The sequence below is a fragment of the Populus trichocarpa genome, chromosome 1 (genome assembly GCF_000002775.5).
Source record: "Populus trichocarpa isolate Nisqually-1 chromosome 1, P.trichocarpa_v4.1, whole genome shotgun sequence".
NCBI classification, from domain to species: domain Eukaryota; kingdom Viridiplantae; phylum Streptophyta; class Magnoliopsida; order Malpighiales; family Salicaceae; genus Populus; species Populus trichocarpa.
Genome location: NC_037285.2, coordinates 13820684 through 13843441, shown reverse-complemented (window position 1 = coordinate 13843441; position 22758 = coordinate 13820684). Strand labels below are relative to the sequence as shown.

Here is a 22758-nt window from a genome sequence, read left to right as displayed (position 1 = left end):
AAGATGAAATCTTGGGTGTCAGAAGTCCAAAAATCATGTTGTTAATAAAAAGAATATAATACATAAAAAACATGAAAAAACACAAAAATAAGAAATGAGAATTTTGACCAAAGATATACATGTTTTCTTCAAAATTTTAATTACTCGAATTTTTTAATTATGAAACATAAATACCTAAAACTACATAGATAAAAAAAAATATAGAACTAGAAAAAAGGATTAAATTGAACTTTTTTACAGTGTATCAGGAACCTAATTAAAAATGAAGTTGTAAGATTAAAACGTGGACACTTAAAACTAAAGGGATAAAAATGTCAAAATAAAAAACTTTGGAAACTAAATTGAACTTTTACATAAACTTCAAGAACTAAATTAAAATCTTTTCAATAATCAATTAATCATGGATTTAAACAAGAAAAATAAAGTTTTAGAATTGAAACAAGACTAAAGAGGATAAAAAGAAACATAAAAGATTTAGACAACAAATTGAACTTTTCTAAGAACTTAAAAAAAAAAAAATAAAATTTTGAAGTTTGCACTGCAATCTGCATTGGGTCGCGATGCAGTAAAAACAGCATCTGTATACTTCAAAATTTTCCTCATCCCTTCTCTGTCTCTTCCCTCTCTTCACTATTTCTGCCGAAACACATTTATAAGCTTTGCCCATAATTTACCAAATCTAAAATCTTATTTGTATTTTTTATTGCAAGAACATTTGGTACCCTGAGCTTTAACTATATTCAATTATTCACCCACAGTTGTACATGAATAAGATCGTTCATGAATCATGATGCATGATGAGTGGAATATGTGTGTCCTTAAGCCTCGACCTTGCAGCTAGGAGAACACTTGCCAGCACACAAACATACATGGCCTGCTCCTCCAACTCCATGTATTGGGGTCCAGAATAGCCTTAACCGATTCTACTATGTGTGATGAACTAAAAGAATTCTACCAGAAGAGAACTTTTCAAGAATATCAGAATAATCAATTACTAGGGCCCGTTTTATATCTCATTAGAGCTTGATTTCTGTTCCTGGGCCATCCTTGTATGGATCGGGTTTAGCCCTCGTTGGTGAAACCCATTTCCAGGTTCACGGAAAGAATGGAAAGGAAAAGGTTATCTTTAAAGCTTTTTCCTGTCGTGGAACAGGTGAGACACTGTTACACACTAGCAGAGGGATAAAAAAATGAACAAATCCAAAAGGATGAACAGAAAATTGTTTTGCACCCCTCAAAGCCCCTCCAACACTTCTTTTCATGAAGTACTATTTCGTCTCCTTCCTCAGATTATATAGAGTTTGAACTTTGAACTATGCATGCATGTAATGTAACTGTGATGTATACCGGTGGTCTCCTTTTCTTTTCTTTTGTTTTTTTCAGAAAGAACACTGTAGCATTACTGTCTAAGTTGTTATATCACATGTGGGGTCGATATTGAGTGTAACAGTAACCCTTTTTAGACCATGATTCTCGGGTAGTCAATGCTGTTTCCCTCTTCAGCTTCACTGTTCAACTGCTTCCTCTCTTTCTCTCATCACTTGTGCTTTACATCAAAATGAGGCACATGCCTGTAACCAAACCTCTCACTAGGGACTACTAGACCTAAGGTATAAACTTCACCAGAGACTAGTCCAGAAGATTCCTCTACTTGTTTTAAATCGAGAACATTGCAGTGACCCTCCTCACAACCATGGATCTCACTGCTCCAAAATACTTTCAACCTCCTCCTGTTTTTGTTCCTAATGGGGTATAAGAATTCACATAATTTGTTTTTCTTCTCTTATTGTCTTTTTATGTCTCATTTGGGTTTTGAGATTTTCGGTACTGATAACATGTTGGCTTGTTGTGTTGTGGGGGTGCGTTTGTGATTTTAGGAACCAGCATTGGAGACCAAGACCAGCACAAGCTTCTATGTGAAGGTTAAGGAAAATCCATTTGCAGACTCCTTTCAAGACCCACTGTGCAAGCTCAATCTCAAGGAGACATCTGAGTTTGTCAAGTCATTTCCAATGGCAAATAGCAGCGCCGAATGCAGAGGATTTCTTGAAGTTTCAGTTCCAAGGAGAACAGAGGGAGTGAACTCAGTTACACAGAGAAGAGTAGAAGCTCCTCCTACTCCTGGTAGGCCAGTATTTAGCTTCAGTGTTGGTAATCTTGCAAAAAAGAGCTTTCCATCCAAGTGGGATGATGCAGAGAAGTGGCTGATAAGCAGTTCTTGCCACGAGTCTCCTGCTCATGTCATAAAGCCATCACCAGAGTCTTCAAAGATTCACAAACAATGTGATAATTTTAAGCAGCAAATAGAGGTATTTGCGGAGAAATCAAGGGTTACGGAGGAGAAAGCACCAAAAGTTACTACCAGCTTTCAAGGGTCAGTGGCTTTGGACCAACATAACTCAGCCACAGCTTTTAATGGGACTTCTGTTTCTGCTGATATGCTTCTAAAAGGTAGGATTTATCTTCATTTCAGCTTTAATGGAACCTCGATGACCCATTTGGCGTTTACTTCTCATTGTCCATTTTTTGCCCACTATTATTATTCACCTATCTTTTAAAAGCTCAACAGAGACTCGAACTTTTCTCTCCACTGTTTAACTTCCTGGTCCACTTCAACTATACACTGCTGTTTGACTGTGCTTGTTTATGGGAGTTTTTGTTGCTGCAGCAAATTAAGTAATGTGGACAATGTTATTCAACTTAGAATTAAGGTGCCCAGAATTTGAGAAAAGCAACAGAATATGGACTGGTATGAAATTATATGCAAATCGTTGTTTTGCTGGGGAAAAAATGATGCAGAGTTTTTGTTGCTTTGCTTTTTCACCTTTACTGTGCAACCAAAGGAGTGAGTCGATTCTTCTAAATGGTAGTACTTTACCTCGCTCATGTTATATTGTAGCTTCATGAAGTCTGCATAACAAGTCCAATTAATATGTATAAAATCATAGTGCAAAATCTTCACAGTTCCATTTAGAATGCCCTTTCTCATTGAATTTGTATTTACTATCCAATTCTTGACCAGTTAAATTATGTTCACAACTTGGATTCATCTCAATCAAATGGAACGAGTACTTATTTGAAGTTTGATAATGATTGTAGATAAATTCACAAGCGAGGTGGAGCCGGTTTTACCAAGTTTTATATATTCAGGGCCATCGAAAGAAGGTTTTCTCTTTAGAAACTTAGACAATGAAAGCATGAAAGATGCCGGCACTGAAATAATTCATGAGGTGAAACACAGAGATGTCGGGACAGAGATGACTCCACTAGGCAGTTCCATGAATTCTAGGTGCCACACCCCATTCAAGAGTTCATCGCCTGCTCGTCATAACACACCTGCCAGTAGGTCAGGCCCATTGGCATTAGGGAACTCGGGCAGTGGCAATAATTCTATTGACATTTCACAGCTGCAAGAATGTCATTTGGCTAAGCTACATCTTGGGACGCAATATGGTTCTGTCACATCAAATTGGAGCTCAAGGGAAGAGGAAGAAGAGGAAATATCTAAGAGCCTGAGACATTTTGAAACAGGCATTGTATCTCAGAAAAGTGTTTCAGACTCAAGAGCTGCTGCATGGGAAGAAGAGGAAAAGACAAAGTGCTGCCTTAGGTAATAATATGAGCTCACAGATTTTTCAGCATTTAGCAGTTGATTTGTTTTTTTGGTGAGTTATCAATTGTAATTTAAGATACAGGTATCAGAGAGAGGAGGCGAAAATTCAAGCTTGGGTTAACCTCGAAGGCGCAAAAGCAGAAGCGCAATCAAGAAAGCTCGAGGTACATTCGTCATCTGTCTGAATCATTTTAGTTTCATGCTGTTCTTCCTTGATGAATAATCAAGCACCATGGACAATCGAACATGAGAATATAAAGTCTCAGTACTTTTCTTTGCAATAGTCCTCTCCTTTGTTTTGCTACTGGCGCTTTTCCTTAAAGTTTTCTGCCCAATAATACTCCACTTTGTTGCTAATAGCAACAGTAATCATAGGCAAACTAGCAACTTATTGAACTCCTCATAGTTGGGATGGAACAAGCCATGCGAAGTAGTTGTATTTTGGTATTAGAAATTAAGTGAAGATGATCTGAGTTACCCTTGGTGTTAAGAGTATGTACAGATTATCCATGTCTATCAATTCATGCTTGGGCATGTCTATCAATTCATGCTTGGGTTTTGTCTACCAAATGTTTACTATAGTTGGAGGGTTTTGTCGGACTTATTGTTGGCTTAGTCGCCTCGAGTCCCTCGCAGCTCTTTGACACCTCTCTTCTTTTTGTTTTCTTGACTGGTCCACCTCGTTTAGTGTGTCTTCTTTGGTTCCGTATATTCTTAACTACATGCTTCAAGATTAAACAACTAAGAAGAAAACTAGAAGTCATCATTGTTTGAATAAATAATTCTGTAGTCTTTGTTGTAAATTTTTTAGCCCAAGTGGGTATCTATCGTTTTGAAGTTCGCAGTGAATAGGAATATTCACTTGAACTTAGGCTACCTTATGCTTGGAAGGCGTAGTTTTTAGTTCATATTAATAAAATAATGCCCTAGTACACAATTAACAAGGCCTCTGATTTCCAATTGGAAAATATAACAAAACGTAATTCCAATGAGAAACCACATTAATTTTCTATGCATTTTTGCTTGTCACCTTACTAGTTTTGGGGCTATGCATTCTTTTGATTTCGAAAGTGTACCAACAATGGCTGGTTTCTGCCAATGGTGTAGTCTATAATTGAAAATCTTTTCTTGTCAAAATGATTTTTCCAGGTGAAAATACAGAAAATGAGATCAAATCTAGAGGAGAAGTTGATGAAGAGGATGGCAGTTGTGCACAGAAAAGCTGAAGAATGGAGAGCAGCAGCTCACCACCGGCACACCGAGCAGACTCAAAGGGCTAGTGTACAAGCACAGAAGATAATCATAGACAGACATAACATGCAATTTTCTGGCCACACTTCTTGTGGTTGCCTTCCTTGCAACAATAATCATTGAAACATAACAAAAGATGGATGTATCTTTAGTTCTGTAGGGATATCTATCAGAATGCAAATCTTTTTTTATATTTTTTTTGCAAGGCTGGCATCTGAAGAATCCACTAACTCGATCAAGTCAAGGTACTAAATTTTAGTCATATCAGACAAGGCCAGTAGTCGCCTATAATTATACAATTTTAAACCATAGATGTTGGGTCTGGAGCCTGCCTGACCTGGACAAGGTCTTGGATCACTGGTTTAACCGCCTCGCCCAATTAGAAGACATATTGGGATATGTGTGGGCTGTCATTTACCATATATTTTAAATTGCAAAGTGATGGTGTGTATGCCAGAATGAAAGACAGGAAGCTGAGCTTCTTTTGCAGCCTACCTCGAACAAGGAAGGGTGTATAAATTTCAGGTTCTCTTGCAATCTTACATCCATCATTGCTGTCCCACGTTAATGCACGCTAGGATTTAGCGAGAAAACAATCATAAGAACTATTTCGTTGTTTAATTACAGATTCAAAGGCACAGTTGCTTCACCGGCATCAATTCTCTTCATGTGCCTGCTCTGCCGTTCAGTGACAAGTTAATTTTGCTATTTAGCTGTTTACAGCAATGTTAATTGCAGGTTATGCTTTTACAGGCTCCATGTCATTATTTGGACTTGTTAAGCTTATCAGCAGTTTAATCCAAGAAGAAGAAGGCTGATCAACGCATGGCTTCTCCAACTATCTTACAACCACCATTTGAATGTTTAGGTAGTTTCTATCAGGAATGATTTTGTATTCAAGCTGCCTGTTGAACTCTTTATAACACTAGCGTTTTGGGTATTGATAAGACTGTTGTCTTCATGTTAAATAAACAGCCATCTTATTCCATGTATTATTTCATGGAACTGCATCCCTTACCTGTGAAAACATACCCCACTGGCGAAGCAACAACGATGACTTTTGCTGCTTTATGTTTAATTTACACAAGGACAAGCATACAAAATGTCAAAATTCTTTGTTCAGTATAGTACTAGTTAAATCAAACATTAAATAACTAGTACTATCACAAATCAATTCATCAGGCTGGTCAAACACATGCACGATCAGTTCTTTAAACTGGTCATCTAGAAACATGAAATAAAGTAAAATATATGGGGTAGCTTTCCAATTTCTACCGTTTACAGTATCATTTAAGGCAGTCCCATGGTGGAGTGGCATATATAGCTGAATACGTAACTACACCTCGTCACATTCATGGCAGTCCCCGTAGAAATCAGCTGAATCCGGCCTATATATCTTGGTGTTGGTTGGTTTTCCTCGTAAACCAGCTTGTTTATAGACCCAATAGCAGTAAGCAATTTTGAATTATTGAGTAAGCCTGAATTAGCAGCACTCAGTAAACTAGATAGGCTCTTAGTTTGGAGAACTTGCGTATATAATTTCCTTCTGATCAGTGCCAATCAAGCTAATTAAGCTAGGATTATAAACCCTTGATCACCTTCTCCCTACAACTTAATATGCACGAAATGATTGATAAAAATCACAAGCAATATTCATTCAGATTATCCTCAAAACTTTGACTGTACCTGTGTTAAGATTTGGGACTCCCATGTAGGTAGATTTATCAGAAGGCACTTCATGACAAAAAGTTAGATTTCCGAAATATTAGCAAAGCAAGCTAACTTTTTTGTTTGCCCTGCAACGACTATTGTACAAAGTTGCAGAGCTACTTTACTCTTTTAGGCGCAGCCTCTTTTTTCTTTTTCTTTTTCTTTCTTTTTCCAGCATTGCTATCAGAGCATCCAAGTAAAGATATTGTGTTCGTTTGTGGCTTGCACGTCAGTGTGCTCTTAGAAGTACAAATACAATTAGGCTAAGCCATGCACTTATTGCATCCACCATGTTCTTCTTTGATATCCAACCTTGTCCTTTTTAACCTTTGTTGTCTTCAACTTTAGAGTGCTGAAAGCGAACACCCAAGTTAGGTGATGTAGGCGGGAAGTTACGAGGACAAAAACAACTTCGAACAAAAAGAGAAGAAGGTTATAAATATGAATTCTATATCCATGAAAAATAAGGTTAGTGGTGTTGCCTACTTAGACGTTCATAAGAACTTTAAATAGGTCATAAAATCATATATCTACTAAGAAATAAATGAAAATTCTAAAGCATCAAGGAAATTAACACAAAATCTAAAATAAAACAATAAATCCAAAAAAAACCTAAGAAGATTAACAAAATTAGCCCAAACAATAATTTTTAGATCTAATTTCAAATATCCAATGGTTTGTTGAATGATAAAATGCTTATTAATAAGAAAATTGCCTATAAAATCACCTGGAAAAATCTAAACCCGATTTAATGACGAATCTCCTATTATCGCCATTTAAAGCCACCATCTTGGTTTGACGCGACCAGACATCTTATTGGTTTGTAAAAACATCTGTTAGGCCATCCATATAGTTTATCTATAGCAAATCCCTATCCATTTATGGCATATCCTCACTCGGATGCTCAAAACCTTCAATTTCCATAAGCTCAAGTGCATCATTCTTACTGGGTTGGAGAGAACTCATCCTCGAGTTCTGTTCTTTCTTTAAATAAGATGTCAAGTGTTGAACATTAAAGATATCAGAAGTCTTCAGATGATTGAGAAGTCGAAGTTTATAAGCATTGTCATTTATCTTCTATAACACCTCACAAATGCTTATCTTTCTTTCCTTTAACTTGTTGTACTTACCAATTAGAAACTTGTCATGAGTAAGGATTTCTCATACTAGATCACCAACCTCAAACACCACTCTTCTATAATGAGTATCAGTCAGGGCTTTATACTTAGCATTAATATTGGTGACTGTCTTCTTGACCTGTTTATTAACACCATACAAGTAATATGTCATACCTTTAACTTGAAGGATTGTCCATACTAGATCACCAACCTCAAATGTCACTCTCTTATAATGAGTATCAGTCAGGGCCATATACTTAACATTAATGTCGGTGATTGTCTTCTTGACCTACTCATGAACACCATACAAGTATTATGCCATACCTTCAACTTGGATGCTCAATCGTCCGATATGAGGAACAAGTGATAACTCCAACATTCTAGAAGAATTCTTTCTATAAACGATCTCAAATAAACCTAGTTGTGCAGTCTAATTTTGAGACCTATTATAAGTAAACTCTACTTGCAACAAGGCCATATCCTACCGATTTGGCTTGTCTCCTACTAAACTTCATAGCAAGTTTTTAAGTCTACAGTTAACCACCTTTCCCCTATAACCTCTTCTATGAATTACTCATAAACTTCACATCTCTATCTGAACTCTGAAGTGATGGAACTAGGAATGCCATGTAAACAAACCTCCTCGTTGAAGTAAAATTGGGTTATTCAGGATACATCCATGATCTTTTAACAAGCTATGAGATAGGCCATCTTTGAGAACCTATCAATAATAATAAAAATAGAACCTATGGCTCGTTAGGTACAAAGTAAGTGCAATATAAAATATATACTAACATTTAGTCATGGAGCATCAGAAACTGGAAATAGAGTATATAACCCAACATTAGATAAGACTTCTTTGGGATACCTGGCCTAGCAACTTAGGCCAATAATAATTTGTTAACACTAAGGTCAATGTCTCATCTCGCCCAAAATGTCCCTCTTAGTGCAATTCACAGATGATATGCTCTTGTAAAGAACAATATGGGATACACAATTGTAAATTATAAAATAGATAACTATTAATAAGTACAAAGTTATTTCACTTACTTCCATTTGTCAACTAAACATAAATCTGCTTGAATAATAAATCACTCGAATATAGCTCTCAAAAAGCATCAAATCCTATCATTTATGTACGCAAGGTACTAAATAACGTTACTCGCCCAATGAGGGCATCATCTACTTTGTTTAGGCTACCCGATTGGTGTATTAGCAAAAATATAAACTTTACAAAAACGATACCTACTTTACATGTCGTTGGCTTAACTTATGTTGTTCATTTATATATTTTAAAGCTTTATGATATGTGATTAGGATAAACTCCTTATACATTAGGTAGTTTCACCAATGCCTGAGACTCTAAACAATAGCATAAAATTCTAGTCATACATTGAGTAATTCTTTTTTACGTTGGACAACTTCTCATTGAAAAAGGCAATTGGTCGCCCATCTTGGCTAAAAGACTCCTTCAATGTCTGTCTTGGATACATCATAATCTACCTCAAGTAGTTTCTTAAAATCGAGAAATGCCAACACAAGAGCTTCATGTTGGGTTTCTTGAAAAGAATAAATTAAAAAAAATAGGAGTTTCGAAAATCTCGTTAGACAAATCTAGAGTTGTTTAGGGTTTATACAAAGATTACCTAAATATCACTTTTTTTTTGCTTTGAATAATTACTTCATGACTGGGTTATCACAAGCTACAAGTCGTTCAAATGTCCGACCTCTAACGATAATCCATACGAACTTTCAATAGAAAATCTCTTATACCCTTTTAAGAGAGAGAGATTATTATGTATTTGAGTGTTAGCTCTTTTCTTTTGTGTTTTTCAGGTGTTCTATAATTACATAGTTTTTCTTTTTGTCTGTACTGTACAAAAAATAAAAGGTCCAGCATTTTATTTATAGGAAAACTTGAAAATCCTATAAATGATAAAATATTAATTTACCCCTTAATAATATCACATATATTATTTCAGGATAATTTTTTAAAAATTCAATCAAGTCCTTACTTGATCTTTTTTAGGTCTAGAATGGTAATCCCCTATATTAATTACATTATAGTCTCAATTTCTAAAACTTATTTACCATTAAGTCATACTTGATATATCATCATAGTTTAATCTCTGGCCAATGATTCTTATGTGTGTGACTCATTAGGTTTCCTAATAAGTTGGTCTGTGTGTTTTTGCATTGCGTTTCAGAAGCATTTTTGAAAAAAAATTGAAATTTTTTTATTTTTGCTTCAAATTAATTTTTTTTATGTTTTCAAATCATTTTAATGTGCTGATATCAAAAATGATTTTTAAAAATAAAAAAATATATATTATTTTGATGTGTTTTGGAATGAAAAGCACTTTGAAAAGCAATTGCTACCATACTCCCAAACACACACAATCCTAAAATATAAATTACAATCCTAAATAAAATAAGATTAAATAAATTAATTTATTATCAACTTAATAATTGATCGATTTATATTTGAAGATTAAATACAATGTCTAACAACCTATCATGATCCCCAAAATAGTAGGAAATACATAAGTGGTTTAATTTAACATTTTCACTAATGAGTTTCTTAATGTAATAATATTTTGATTTAGACATTATAACATGGAGTGTATCTACTCTTTCAAATTATGTTTGTTTTTAACACCATAGTCATTAAGTTTTTGAATAAGATTTAAAACTCTTTTCAAATCTCATTCCATTTTGCGCAAGGATTTATAATTAATATTATTTGAGAATATGTGGAACATTTTTTGTAATTCATCTAAGGTGATGAATCCTCTCTTGATCACTCAAATACCTTCATATAGTTCATATTATATCTAATATATGTTTGTTTGTTACCCTTAATTAGGATAACATGTGGTCATGATCAAAACATAACTTTTCTTATATAAGATAACTTAGTAATATCAAATATAAAGATCACTTACATAATCATAACAAAAGCTTTTCCATAGACACATGTAAGCTCTCTATGTGGAATTCTCATATTGATCAATTCAATATACATGTCATCGGACAAGCACCTACATATTAATTCTAGGCATCTTTTATACATTAACTTATATAAAAAAACTGCTTCTTTTAATAAAGAAAATAACATAATATATATCAGTCTCAACAACTCTAATTAATGTATGTTTTTGATAGAGTATTGATCACGAACAATACTGTAATGCAATAAGAATCCTATAATTATAACAACTTTATAATTTTCTTTGTAAACCATTTTTTTCCTAGAACTTTATCTTTACTCTAAATTCATTAATCAAATATTTGATGAATATTAAAGATAAATAAAACCTTTATTAAAAATTAAATATGTTTACATGAACAAAGTTAATGCCACGTATAACCAATCGATTGGCTTTTAGACATATATACTAACACTCCAATCATCTTATATTTCACTAACTAAAAGCTAGATTTGGCCTCATCTATACATTGAAAGGTACTTCTCTTTAGATACTCAATAATAAGTGCACTGAGATAACTAAAGTTTTAAATGAATTTCTTATAAAATGATGTAAGTCTGTGAAAGCTCCAAACATCATGAATACTCATTGGAGTTAAGCACTCTATAATTACAAAATCTTAGACTGATCATCCTGAACACCATTAATAAAGATGATAAAACCCAGAAAAGAAACATTATTAGTAAAGACTTACATTTCTCGTAGTTCATAAATAATTGGTCCTTTTTTAAAGTGTTAAAAACAACCCGTAAATACTCTAAATGAGAATTTAAAATGGGACTATAAATCACAATTTTATCAAAATAAATCACAAGTCTTCTCATGAATGACTTCAATACCCGATGCAAGTTTATGTTAATATAACGAGTCTTCTCATAATTTTATCCCAATAAATGATTTTTAACTTTCCTTGTCTTTATTGCATCTTCTTTAACTGTTCTCACTAAGCAGATGCCTAGCTCTTCAATCTAATTATGATCAACTTGACTCGTGTCTATTTAGAAAACTCCTTGCACTGAAAAATCCTTTAAACTTCGTTCAACCAGTTTATGAAATCCTCTACCTATAAAGCTCATATAAACTCATGGATTTTTATATGAAAACTGAAGTATCCATACTTATTTCTTTCTCGATAAAGAGGTCATGTCTTATGATTATGCCTCTAGTTTTTACTGGTGGTCAGTGACCCATAATCACTCTCCTAGTCTTGGTCTTATAGGTCTCTTTCCTCCAACATGCAGGTTAACTCTGTTATCTACCCTTGCATGTCCTTTATTATGAGCTCCTAAACATTTCTCTCCTAATAGAAAGCCTTTTTGTCCCTTCCTTGACCATGCTCTACTCTATAACTTCTTTCTATAATGGTTGTTAGAAACACATAGCAAGCAAATAAATATTCATGAGATTACAACATATAATAAATAATAAACTTAACATTATTGGACTCTGATACAAATAGACACAAACAAAAGCTATAAGGATAAGGATAACATAGAAAACATAAAATATTTTATAAGTAAAAACAATTGCAGATGTAAACCTTAAATTCACAATTTTATTCTTTAAAAAATAAGACTAATGGAGTCAACCTTCTTAGAGGTTTACAAGACATTTAAATAGTCCAAAAAACTCTATCTCTGCTAAGAAATAAATAGAAATTCAAAAGCATAAAAGAAATCAACAAAAAATCCAAAAATAAAAAAATAAATCCAAGAAAAAACTAGGAAAATTAACAAAATTAGCCCAAATAATAACTTCTAGGCCTAATTTTATGAGATCCAATGGTACGATAGATAACAAAATGGTTTCTTTTAAAGAAAACTACTTGTAGAACCACTTGCAAAAAATTTAAGCCTGAACCAATGGTCAAATATTCTATTATTGTTATTTTAACCATAGTTTTGAAACTCAACCCGAACATCGACCCGGTCAAGTGATCGGGTCACGGGTCAGATGGGTTGACCCGGGTTAACCCAAAAAAAAACCTACGCTTACAGTAGTGAAAAATCAGTCTCGGTTGAAAAAGAAAGCCTACGCTTCTATAACCATGTGAACACATACACTTACAGTTGCAAGTCCATTAAACAGAATTGGTGAGCATTAACAGAAGCAGAAGCAAACGAACAGGGACATCAAATTCAACTTAAGTAGAACAGTAACAAAATTAACAGCAAATTGGTGAGCATTAACAGAAGCAGAAGCAAATGAACAGGGACAACAAAGGGCAGAAGCAATAACAACTAATTGCAGAGGCAGAACAGAAGCAGAACGAACGAAATATTCACAGCAATATTCACAACAATATTCACATCAAAGTTCAGGTCTTTGACCATTTGAAGTCGCAGAAAAATAAAAGAACAGAGAAAATGAGATACATACCTGTGGAGCTGCAAGCCTGCCCGTTCAAAGCAAATGGGTCAACAGAGGGAAGAATCGATGCCACTGTTATACTATAGCAAAACTCTCCTGCAAGTTCAATAGAGGGAAGAATATTTAAAAGATGTTTCAATTTGAAACAGAGGATAACGAAAGATGAAAGAAACAAGTAACACTCATCTAACCTTATTTTCAGATTTGAAACGGCGATCAAGGATTCAAGAGTCTTCTGCTCTTCTTCGCGACTGAAATGGGTTTGAATATTTCTTGAAATTAATTAGGTCTTCTCACTTCTACGTTCGTTCCTCTACTCTTCTCGTTTTGGCCTTTTAATTGTAAAAGGCCAAAACGACGTCGTTTCGGTCATGAGTATATATAAAAAAATAAACCCGAGTCTCAGCCGAGTTTGACCGGTCCGTCTGGGTCCTAGGTCGACCCTCCGGGTCGACCAGGCCAATTCCCAGCCTGTTTTTTGCTTAGACCCGGCCCGCCCACAGACCCGGGTCCCGGGTCGACCCATCGGGCCGGGCTGGGTTTTAAAACACTGATTTTAACCACTATCATGGCCTGACACGACCAGACCTCTTCTTAGTTATAGCATGTCCCACTAGTTCATAAAAGTATTTGTTAGGTCATCTATATAGTCTGTCTATAGCAAATACTCATCCAATTATGACAAATCTTCACATAAATACTTAAAACCTTTAGTTTCCACATGCCTAATTGCATCACTAGGCACCAAAAGGCCTGAGTTATTCACTAAATTGGTTAAATTTGATTCAGTTACTGATGCAAACATACACAAAAATAAAAAGACAACAAGAAAGGATAAAAACAAAATTGAAGTTGAATAAGGTTTTCACACGATAATCCTAACTCGTATTTTATTACTAAATGAATAATTATAATATAATCTGCCTCATTAAAAGGTTTAAAACTCTTGAAATAGGTCAAAAACTAATATTTACAAGGTAGAAAAATTAAAATCCTAAATAAACAAAGAAACACAATAATAAATCCAAAATTAAACTTAAAATTCAAAAAGAAAAAGAAATATAATGAAATTGACTCAAACATCTTTGAGGCCTAGTTTGAGGGTCTTCTATAACTTAGTTGGTTACATTAAGTCATGCCTCTTATAGATATAGGCCTGTAAAATTATTTGATAAAATCTCCATCCAATGGTCAAATAAAAAGTTATGACTTTTTTATGTTAAGTTGTATGTTTGACATAAACAAGCTTTTCTTAAGTTTAAATCTATTTCACTAGTCCGTAAATAAATATGTTAAAATTTCTATATGATACATTGATAATATATCTACAACTGACTATTCAAAATTATCTAGCTCTTCTAACTTGTATGTATCAATCTTCTCGGGTTGGAGAGAACTCGCCCTCAAGTTCTGATAATCTATAAAGGACAGAGATAAATGTTGCACATTAAAAATATCAGAAATCTTTAAATAACTTGGAAGATAGAGTCTTCATGCATTATTATTGATCTTCTATAACACCTTTCATGGACTAATCATCATCTCTTTAAGTTGGTGTACTCCTCTCATAGGAAATCTATCTCGAATAAGCAATGCCTATATAAAGTCCCCTGCCTCAAATATGAAATTTCTATAATGAGTATCGGCTTGGGGTTTATACTTGGCATTACTACCTGAAATAGCTTGCTTAACCTATTTGTGTACTTCACTTTGATAATATGTCATACCTTCAATCTGGATGCTCATCCATCCAATACAAGGAACATGTGGTAACTTAAGCACATCAAAAAGACTTTATCTATACACAATCTCAAATACACTTAGTTAAGAGTTCAATTTTTAGACCTGTTATAGGCAAACTCTATTTATGACAAAACCAGATCTCGTTGCTTAGGGTTTTCTCCTACTAAACTTTGCAGTAAATTCCATAAGTTATGATTTAGCACTTCAGTCTAACCATATATTTAGGGGTGATAAGCCATGTTTAAGTTTAGTTAAGTACTAATCTTTTAAACTTTTCTAAAAATCACTCATAAACTTTGTATCTTGATTAGAAGTAATAGATCTAGGGATTTCATGCAAGCAAATAACCTCTTTAAATTAAAGGTAGGTAATCCAAGAAGTATTTATGGTCTTTTTCCATGTAATAAAGTAGGTCATCTTTGAAAACCTATCCACTACTATAAAGATTGAACTTATACTCCATTGGGTACGAGTGAAACCCAATATAAAATACATACTAACATCCAACTAAGGATAATCTAAAACATACAATGCAATAAATAACCCAATATTGGTTAAGGCATCCTTGGATGACTAACAAATAACAAAATTCTTTATGAATTACAATACTTGACTTGACAGTTTAGGCTAATAGTAATATGATGACATGAGGGCTATGGTCTTGTCATGCCTAAAACGACCCTCACAACATAACTTATGAATGACATGTTCATGCAGATAATAATTTAGGATTCATAACTATACACTATAAAATAAGTAACCATTCACAAATACCATATCACCTTGTTTACCTCCATCTATCAACTTAAAATAAATCTACCTAAAAATAGGTCTTTTAGGCACAACTTTCTAAAGGATTCAAATTATACCATATAAGTATGCATAACATTGAGTTGGTAACTCATCTACTAAATGCAACAACAACTTTATTCAGACTATCGGATTGGTGTCTTAGAGAAAAAATGAAATTTTATATAAAAGATACCTACTTGGCATGTTAACGACTCTACTTTTGTTAGATGTTAATATACTTTAAAATCTCATGATTAGTAATAAGTATGAATTCCTTTTGCACTAAGTAATGTTGCCAATACATTAATGTTTGAACAATATCATAAAATCTTAAGTCATATATAAAACAATATTCTTTAAGCTTTACAGCTTCTTCCTGAAAAATGTTATAGGTCTCCTATCCTGGCTAAGAACACTTTTAATGCCTGGACCTGATGCATCATAGTTCACCTTAAATAATTTATCAAAATCAAGGACTGCTAATATAAAAGTCTTAGTCATCTCTTATTTTACCAACTAAAAATTAGTTTTTGCTTCTTCTATCCATTGAAAGGTATACAATTTTAGACACTTAGTAATAGGCAAATTAGAGTACTGAATTTTTGGATCAATTAACTATAAAAAGATACAAGTTTATGGAAACTCTGAACATCATATATACTTTTTGAAGTTGGCCATTCTATAGTTGCCACCACTTTGGACTAATCACCATAGACACCATTAACAAAAAATAACAGAACCCAAGAAAATAATATTATTGGTGAAGAAATTACATTTCTTACAATTATTATACAAATGATTTAGTGTTAATATGTTAAAAACAGTTTGCTAGTGCTCCAAATACGACTCTTAAGATGAATTATAAACTAAGATATCATTAAAGTAGAATACTATAAATCTGTTTATGAACGGTCTCAACATTTTATGCATATATCTTATAAAAATGCTAGAAACATAGGACAACCTAAACGACATCACCAACCACCCATACAACCTATGCCGCATCTTAAAAGCTATGTTATACTTATCCCCCAATTTGATCTAATATGATGGTAGCAACTTTTAAGGTTATTTTTTTAAAAAATACCTTAAAACTAGCTAGTTTGGTAGCTATTTTTAAGGTTAATTTTTGAAAATATCTTAAAACTAGCTAGGTGATCCAACATATTATCTAGTTATAATATGTGATATTTGTACTTTATCGTGATTTGGTAAATGACTATTAGTCATGCACATATGCCATGAACCATTTTTTTCAAAACCAAAAAAGTTGAAACTACTCAAGGGCTTATGCTCTCCCAAATATACTATTTCTCCTACAACTTTACCACCTACCGCTATAATTCTTTAGAATCCTTAAGGTTGAGTCTATATGTTGGCTTATTTGATAGGTCAAAACCTAGGATCACATCAATCTAGTGTTAAATGTCTCTCATATAGGGCAACCTTTGGGGAGATTCTTTTGGTATTATATTTTCAAATTCTGTCAAAACTCCCTGAAATTCTAGAAGACTGTTTTTAGCCTTTTCATCTATAATACCATTATTGAGCATTAAAGTATACACCACCCCTTATTCTCTACCTCATTCATGAATTAAGACAAAGATAACAAGTTTTCCCCTTATTTAAATTAGTTTCAGTAATTTTTTTTTTTTATAGACGCTAATATTATATACTTTCTTTTTATATTGAAGGTATACATATTACACTGTCCATCATGCAAAACACTTTTATCATATTGTCAAGGGATGTTTAGTAACATATGACAAGTATCTATCAACATCATATCACATTAGACATTATAATAATATTTCTTCCATGAGAAATGACACGACATAAATTATATATGACTACCTCGGTATCTTTTTTCAGTCAAGTCAGATTTTTAGGCCTAGAGTGGTTTTCTATTTCGAATTGTAGTTTCTTCACTATCTTTGAAAACTCTATATATTTGTAGCTACCACTATTAATTATCAAATTACATATCTTTTCTTTAATGGTACAGGTTGACTAGAAGATATGGGTGTATCACTAATTTTCACTCGAGTTACTTTTTTGAGTTAACATACTCTCTCGAATAACCATGTTATCATTTTCATCTATGTGAAATATCTCCCCAATGCTATTAGAATCATCAAAGGCAGAATCATATACCTTATCATGCTTTTTTGGCTGCAAATTCTTATCCAAATGACTATCTGGCTTATGATACTCATTAGTCTGATACCTTTTCTCACCAAATCTATGACATCAAATTCTAAAAATAAAACCAAAACCTTGACTTATTGTTTGCTGAGGGATTGGTTTAGGTTGAGCAACCATCACTTTTTTATTATTGTTACGTTTTATTCTATAATTTTAGCTAGTCTAGAAATTTATTTTTGGCTACCTTAACAGCCTGTTACTTCTCTACCATTATATCCCTTTAATATGCTTTTAAAATTATTCATAAATACTGCAAACATAGCACATCTTGGATGGACTACCATAAAACACTTAGTATTTGGCCATTAGTTAGGCCTTTATTTTGGAAAAATCATTCCTTGTTACCAACTAATAAAATCCATTAGTGTAATCATCAACATACATACTTTATTTTCTTAGTGTATGGAGTCACTAGTATAAAGTTTAGGCATATTTGAATGGATAGAAATTCTTCTTAATCTTATTTCAATCATGAATCATTGGCTTACCTTACCTTTCTTATGACCTCTTCAATTGCTCCCATTAAGCAAAAGTCCACCCTTTTATTATAATGGTGATTAATCTCGTCCTTATTGTTTTTAGGACTTTCTTGTACTAAAAAATTCTTTCTACTTTATTCAGTTAATTGATAAACGTTTCTACATGAAAGGTTCTTACAAAATCAAAAAGCTTTATATGAAATCATAAATCTTTACGATACTTTTTTCTAATAAAGAGATTGCTTTCTTTTATATCTTATTTTAAAAGGGTTCTTAATATTAGCTAGGGATATATGGTCATTATGCAAAGACAGATTGTAGAGGTGATCCAATAATTGGTAGAAGGAGAGGACATAAGGGCTCTCAATACTACCATTTTATGTCCTTTATTACCATATCTTAAATGTCATTTTCTCAAGGATGAACCTCCTCATCTTTTTTTACCTAAGAACGTCTAATTTTGTATCTCATTTTCCAACCATAATTGTTTAGCAGGATATAATAAGAAAATAATGATCAGAAATAGTTAAGCTTTAATAACAACTTGCATAGACGGACATATAAAAAGATATCAAACAAGAATAAAAATATAATTAAAATGAAATGAAATATGGTTTTCACACAAGAAACCTAACTTATATTTTATTATTAAATGAATACTTTTGATATAGTTTACTTTTCTAAAAAGTTTTGAACTCCTTAATTAGGTCAATAATTGATCTTTAAAGATAGAAAAATAAAAATCCTAAATAAAAAAGGAAACACAACAATAAATCCAAAAAGAAAAAAGAAAAATAATGAAATTAACTCGAAAAACATATTTAAGGTCTAGTTTGAGGGTTTTCCAAAGCTCACATAGTTAGAGTAAGTCGGGTCTTCTATAAAACTAAGCTTATAGAATCATCTAGTGAAATTTAAGACTAATCTAACAACAAGATCGAAAGTTATGATCTTTTTATGTCAAGTTGTACGTCTGGTGTGAATAGATCTCTTCTTGGTAGGGGTGAGCAAAAAAATCAATAAACCGATTAAACCGAGAAAACCGGGAAAAAAAAACCGAAAAAACCAAACTGAAAAAAAAACCGAATTAACCGATTAAAAAATCACAAAAAAATTCTGGTTCAGTTTCGGTTTCTAAAGTCTGAAACCGATTGAACCGATCTGAACCGGTTCAACTAGCCAACACTTAAAAAAAAAAGTAAGTATAAATACAACACTTTCTAACCCTAAAATCACTTTTAGCCATCAGCCGCCCCTTCCCTCCCTTTAGCCCCCCCTTCCACTTCTCCCTTTTAGCCCCCCTTCTCTGCATATCCCTTTCATTTCCCTTTACTCTCATTTGCTTTGATTTTTCTCTCTTCCCTTTACTCTTTGTAAACCTAAAGTTACAGGCTTTACGGGGTGCATGCATGATGTGGGTAAGTGTCAAGTTGTGGATTTTTTTTCCTTTCATTCTCCCCCTTTTTTTTCCCTGTTATCTTTTGCTGTCTTGTGTGGTTGCTGGTTTGGATAATTTGTTCATACAAGTTTCAGCAAACAAACATGACATATTTTTAGTTGCCTTTTTCAATGTAGGGATTAGGGATTTTTTTTTTACTGTGAACAAGTTGGAATAATTTCGGTTTGAACTGGTTTGGAATGGAAAAAAACCGAACCGAAAATTAATCGGTTTGAACCGGTTTTTGGTTCGATTCGGTTCAAAAAATTAAAAAAAATTAAATCAGTTTGGTTGTTTATTTTGGTTCAAAACCAGACCAAACCAGAAATGCTCAACTCTACTTCTTGGGCTCAACCAACTCTCACTAGTCCATAAATAAGAATGTTTGACTTTCTACATGACTCATTGGTGGTAAATTAACAATTGACTGTTCAAAAGTATTTAACTATTCTAACATGTATATATCAATCATTATATGAGAAATATGCAGATTTAACTTAATAACATTCTATTCTTAGTGAAGATTGCAATATGTTAGAATTATGATGATATGTATATAGTTGGTTTGGCTATATTTTAAAGTTCTTGGATTTCACTATATATATTTATTTATCTTATAGTTTATCATTTTTTTGAATATCTTGGAGACTATATTATTGTTGGATTAATATTTTTTAGGTTATTGTTCCTGAGCCCTCCTAAATTTACCAAATACCCATAAAGTTTGGCCTTGTACTAGTTTTTTCCTTTCATGTAATCAATTCTCGTCTTTTTTTTATTGAAAAAGTAAATAAATAAATTTTATATTAGTGTAATTTAGAAAATTTACTTGAGATGAAATTATTTGTTTTTGAAATTATATAATAATAATAATAATAATAATTTTTTATAAATCAACTTTTTATTAGAGTTTTTTTTTCTCATCATGTTTTTTTTTAAAATAAGTCAACATTAATACATTAAAATCACCATATGTTAAAGTTAAAGTTAGACATGTGGAGTTTACTTTAGCTAAATGGGGTTTTCGGAATTTTTGCATTATTATCCAATTCTCATTCCATCTCATAATTTAAATAAAAACTTTATTTTTAACCTTATAAGCTCACCTTATTCTTTGCGTATCAAAGTGTTTTCATAAATGGTCCTTGCGCGTAAAAACTTGTTTATTATTTAGCTTTAGATTTTCATATTCTTCCAACAATAAAAGTAACCTAGAATAACTTGCATGTTAACTAAAATTAAATTTGCTTTATTCTATTTTTATAAGTGGGTCTTTGCACATAAAAAAATTGTTTATTATTTAACATTTAACATTTAAATTTTTCATTTTTTTTAACAATAAATATAATTTTGGAATAGTTTTCATATTAACTAAGATTAAATTCCTCATATGGAAATTTTAAAGATGCAACCCTGTATTAATTTTATATATTCAAAAAGCTTATTAAATTCTAATAGATGAATGGCACCGGATCTTGCAAATATTATAGAATATACTATAACAGCTAGGTAAATCACTTCATCAATATGATTTATTTTTAATTTTGACCTCATTTTTTTTTCAATTGCAACCTTCTACACCCAAATTAATGGCCAATCTCTAAAAATTTATTAAGAAAATAACAATTCAATAAAAAAGAATCAAAGTGTAAAATATAGAGATATCACATGGCTAATCTCAAATTCACTATAAAAAGTATTTTTTGTCAACCTATTTTATTTTTTCCCCTCTTTAGTCTCTATGAGTTTTGCAATTTTGCTTTTGGATCAAAATTTTATTTTTTTATTTCTTAGTCCCTATGTTTAAGAGAAGAGAAATGAATTAATCAAATTATGGCATGGAGAGAGAAAGTTATTGTTTCGTCACAATTCAGCAACAAAAATGGTCAATATTGGTGTCAACATGTTTCATTTGATGAGAGAAGTTCGATGGTGATGGAGTTTTTTTCTATAAACATGTCTGAAAACGTAGAATATGTTTTGTTTATATTTTCTTTTATTAGGTTGATTTTTGTTTTTTTAGTGATTTTGGAGATTTTTTGGTTGTTAAGTGATTTGTAGAGATTTTTATAGTGTTTTTATATGTTTTTTTTTTTTTTGTAAAAGTAAATCCTCGATTTAAAAAATAGATTTCATAGCGGTTGTTGGATTCTAGGCACAACCTAGGTAAAGAATGTATTGTTTGCTTTTTCTTTTTTCTTTTTAAGAGAAGTGACATCTGACCTAAAAAATAATAAGGAAAGGCCTAGGCGTGTTGATCTGGGTTAGCAGGCCCACACACTTGGCCTTTGTTTCAAAGACTCAAGTGCACTGGCTAACCTTAAGCTTTTTTTAAAAAAAAAATATCCTTCAATGTTTTATTTTTATTAAATGCTACCTAATTTAGTACATTTAATTAATTTTGAATCTGTTTTTCATATTTTATTTTAATTTGCTTTTTAAAAGTTATCGTAGTTTCAAACAAATATCAAAAATTTGGATGGTGCTTAATTTTACTAGTTTTTATTTTTGTTGTCATATAATTAAAAAAATAGTTAAAAAGAAAATTTATTTTACCTAATGGACATGTATCTAAGGTTTGATAGGAAATCGCAAAACCTGGGTTGTTCCAATAATACATTGTCTTAATATTTTTTTTAAAAAGATGTTACCTTGGATTTTGTTTTTTAAGTCAAGTCATGTTTTTACTTATCGTTCAGGCTACCTTAAAATTTATCAAGTCGATTAGATTATATCGGGTCAATTTTCACATGATTTAATTTGAAATCTAAATTAGACAAAAAATTAGATAGAAAGATTACAAAATTAACTCATTATATTAAATTTAATAGCTCTTCCAAATAATTATAATGATATAAATATTTTTTATGTTTAATTTGCTTTTCAGATCCACGAAATATCGCATGCCGGTCATCTAGTTTTCTCGACTAGTAGGGAAATGACCAAAAATAAAAAGCAGAGGAGGGGATTGACTTTTTACTAAAAAGAGAGGATCAAAACATAGAAACAAGCCCATTATCGATCAAAAGAAACAAGCCTGTTAGATTTT

General features: G+C 32.3%; 1 protein-coding gene across 3 annotated transcripts; it reads left to right on the top strand.

The window, feature by feature from the left end:
• Positions 1 to 1027: 1027 nt before the first annotated feature.
• On the top strand, positions 1028 to 5055 carry LOC18094674 (uncharacterized). 3 transcript variants are annotated; one of them, XM_052451593.1, is made up of 5 exons: positions 1028 to 1153; positions 1878 to 2451; positions 3100 to 3610; positions 3690 to 3777; positions 4763 to 5055. In XM_052451593.1, the coding sequence occupies exons 1-5, from the start codon at positions 1106 to 1108 to the stop codon at positions 4985 to 4987; spliced, it is 1446 nt and encodes a 481-aa protein (XP_052307553.1). In that variant the 5' UTR covers positions 1028 to 1105; the 3' UTR covers positions 4988 to 5055. The 3 variants fall into 3 exon arrangements, with proteins under 3 accessions (XP_052307553.1, XP_024463933.2, XP_006369085.2); XM_024608165.2 differs by lacking the exon at positions 1028 to 1153 and adding an exon at positions 1215 to 1750; XM_006369023.3 differs by lacking the exon at positions 1028 to 1153 and adding an exon at positions 1220 to 1750 and having other exon boundaries at positions 3696 to 3777.
• The last annotated feature ends 17703 nt before the right edge of the window (positions 5056 to 22758 follow it).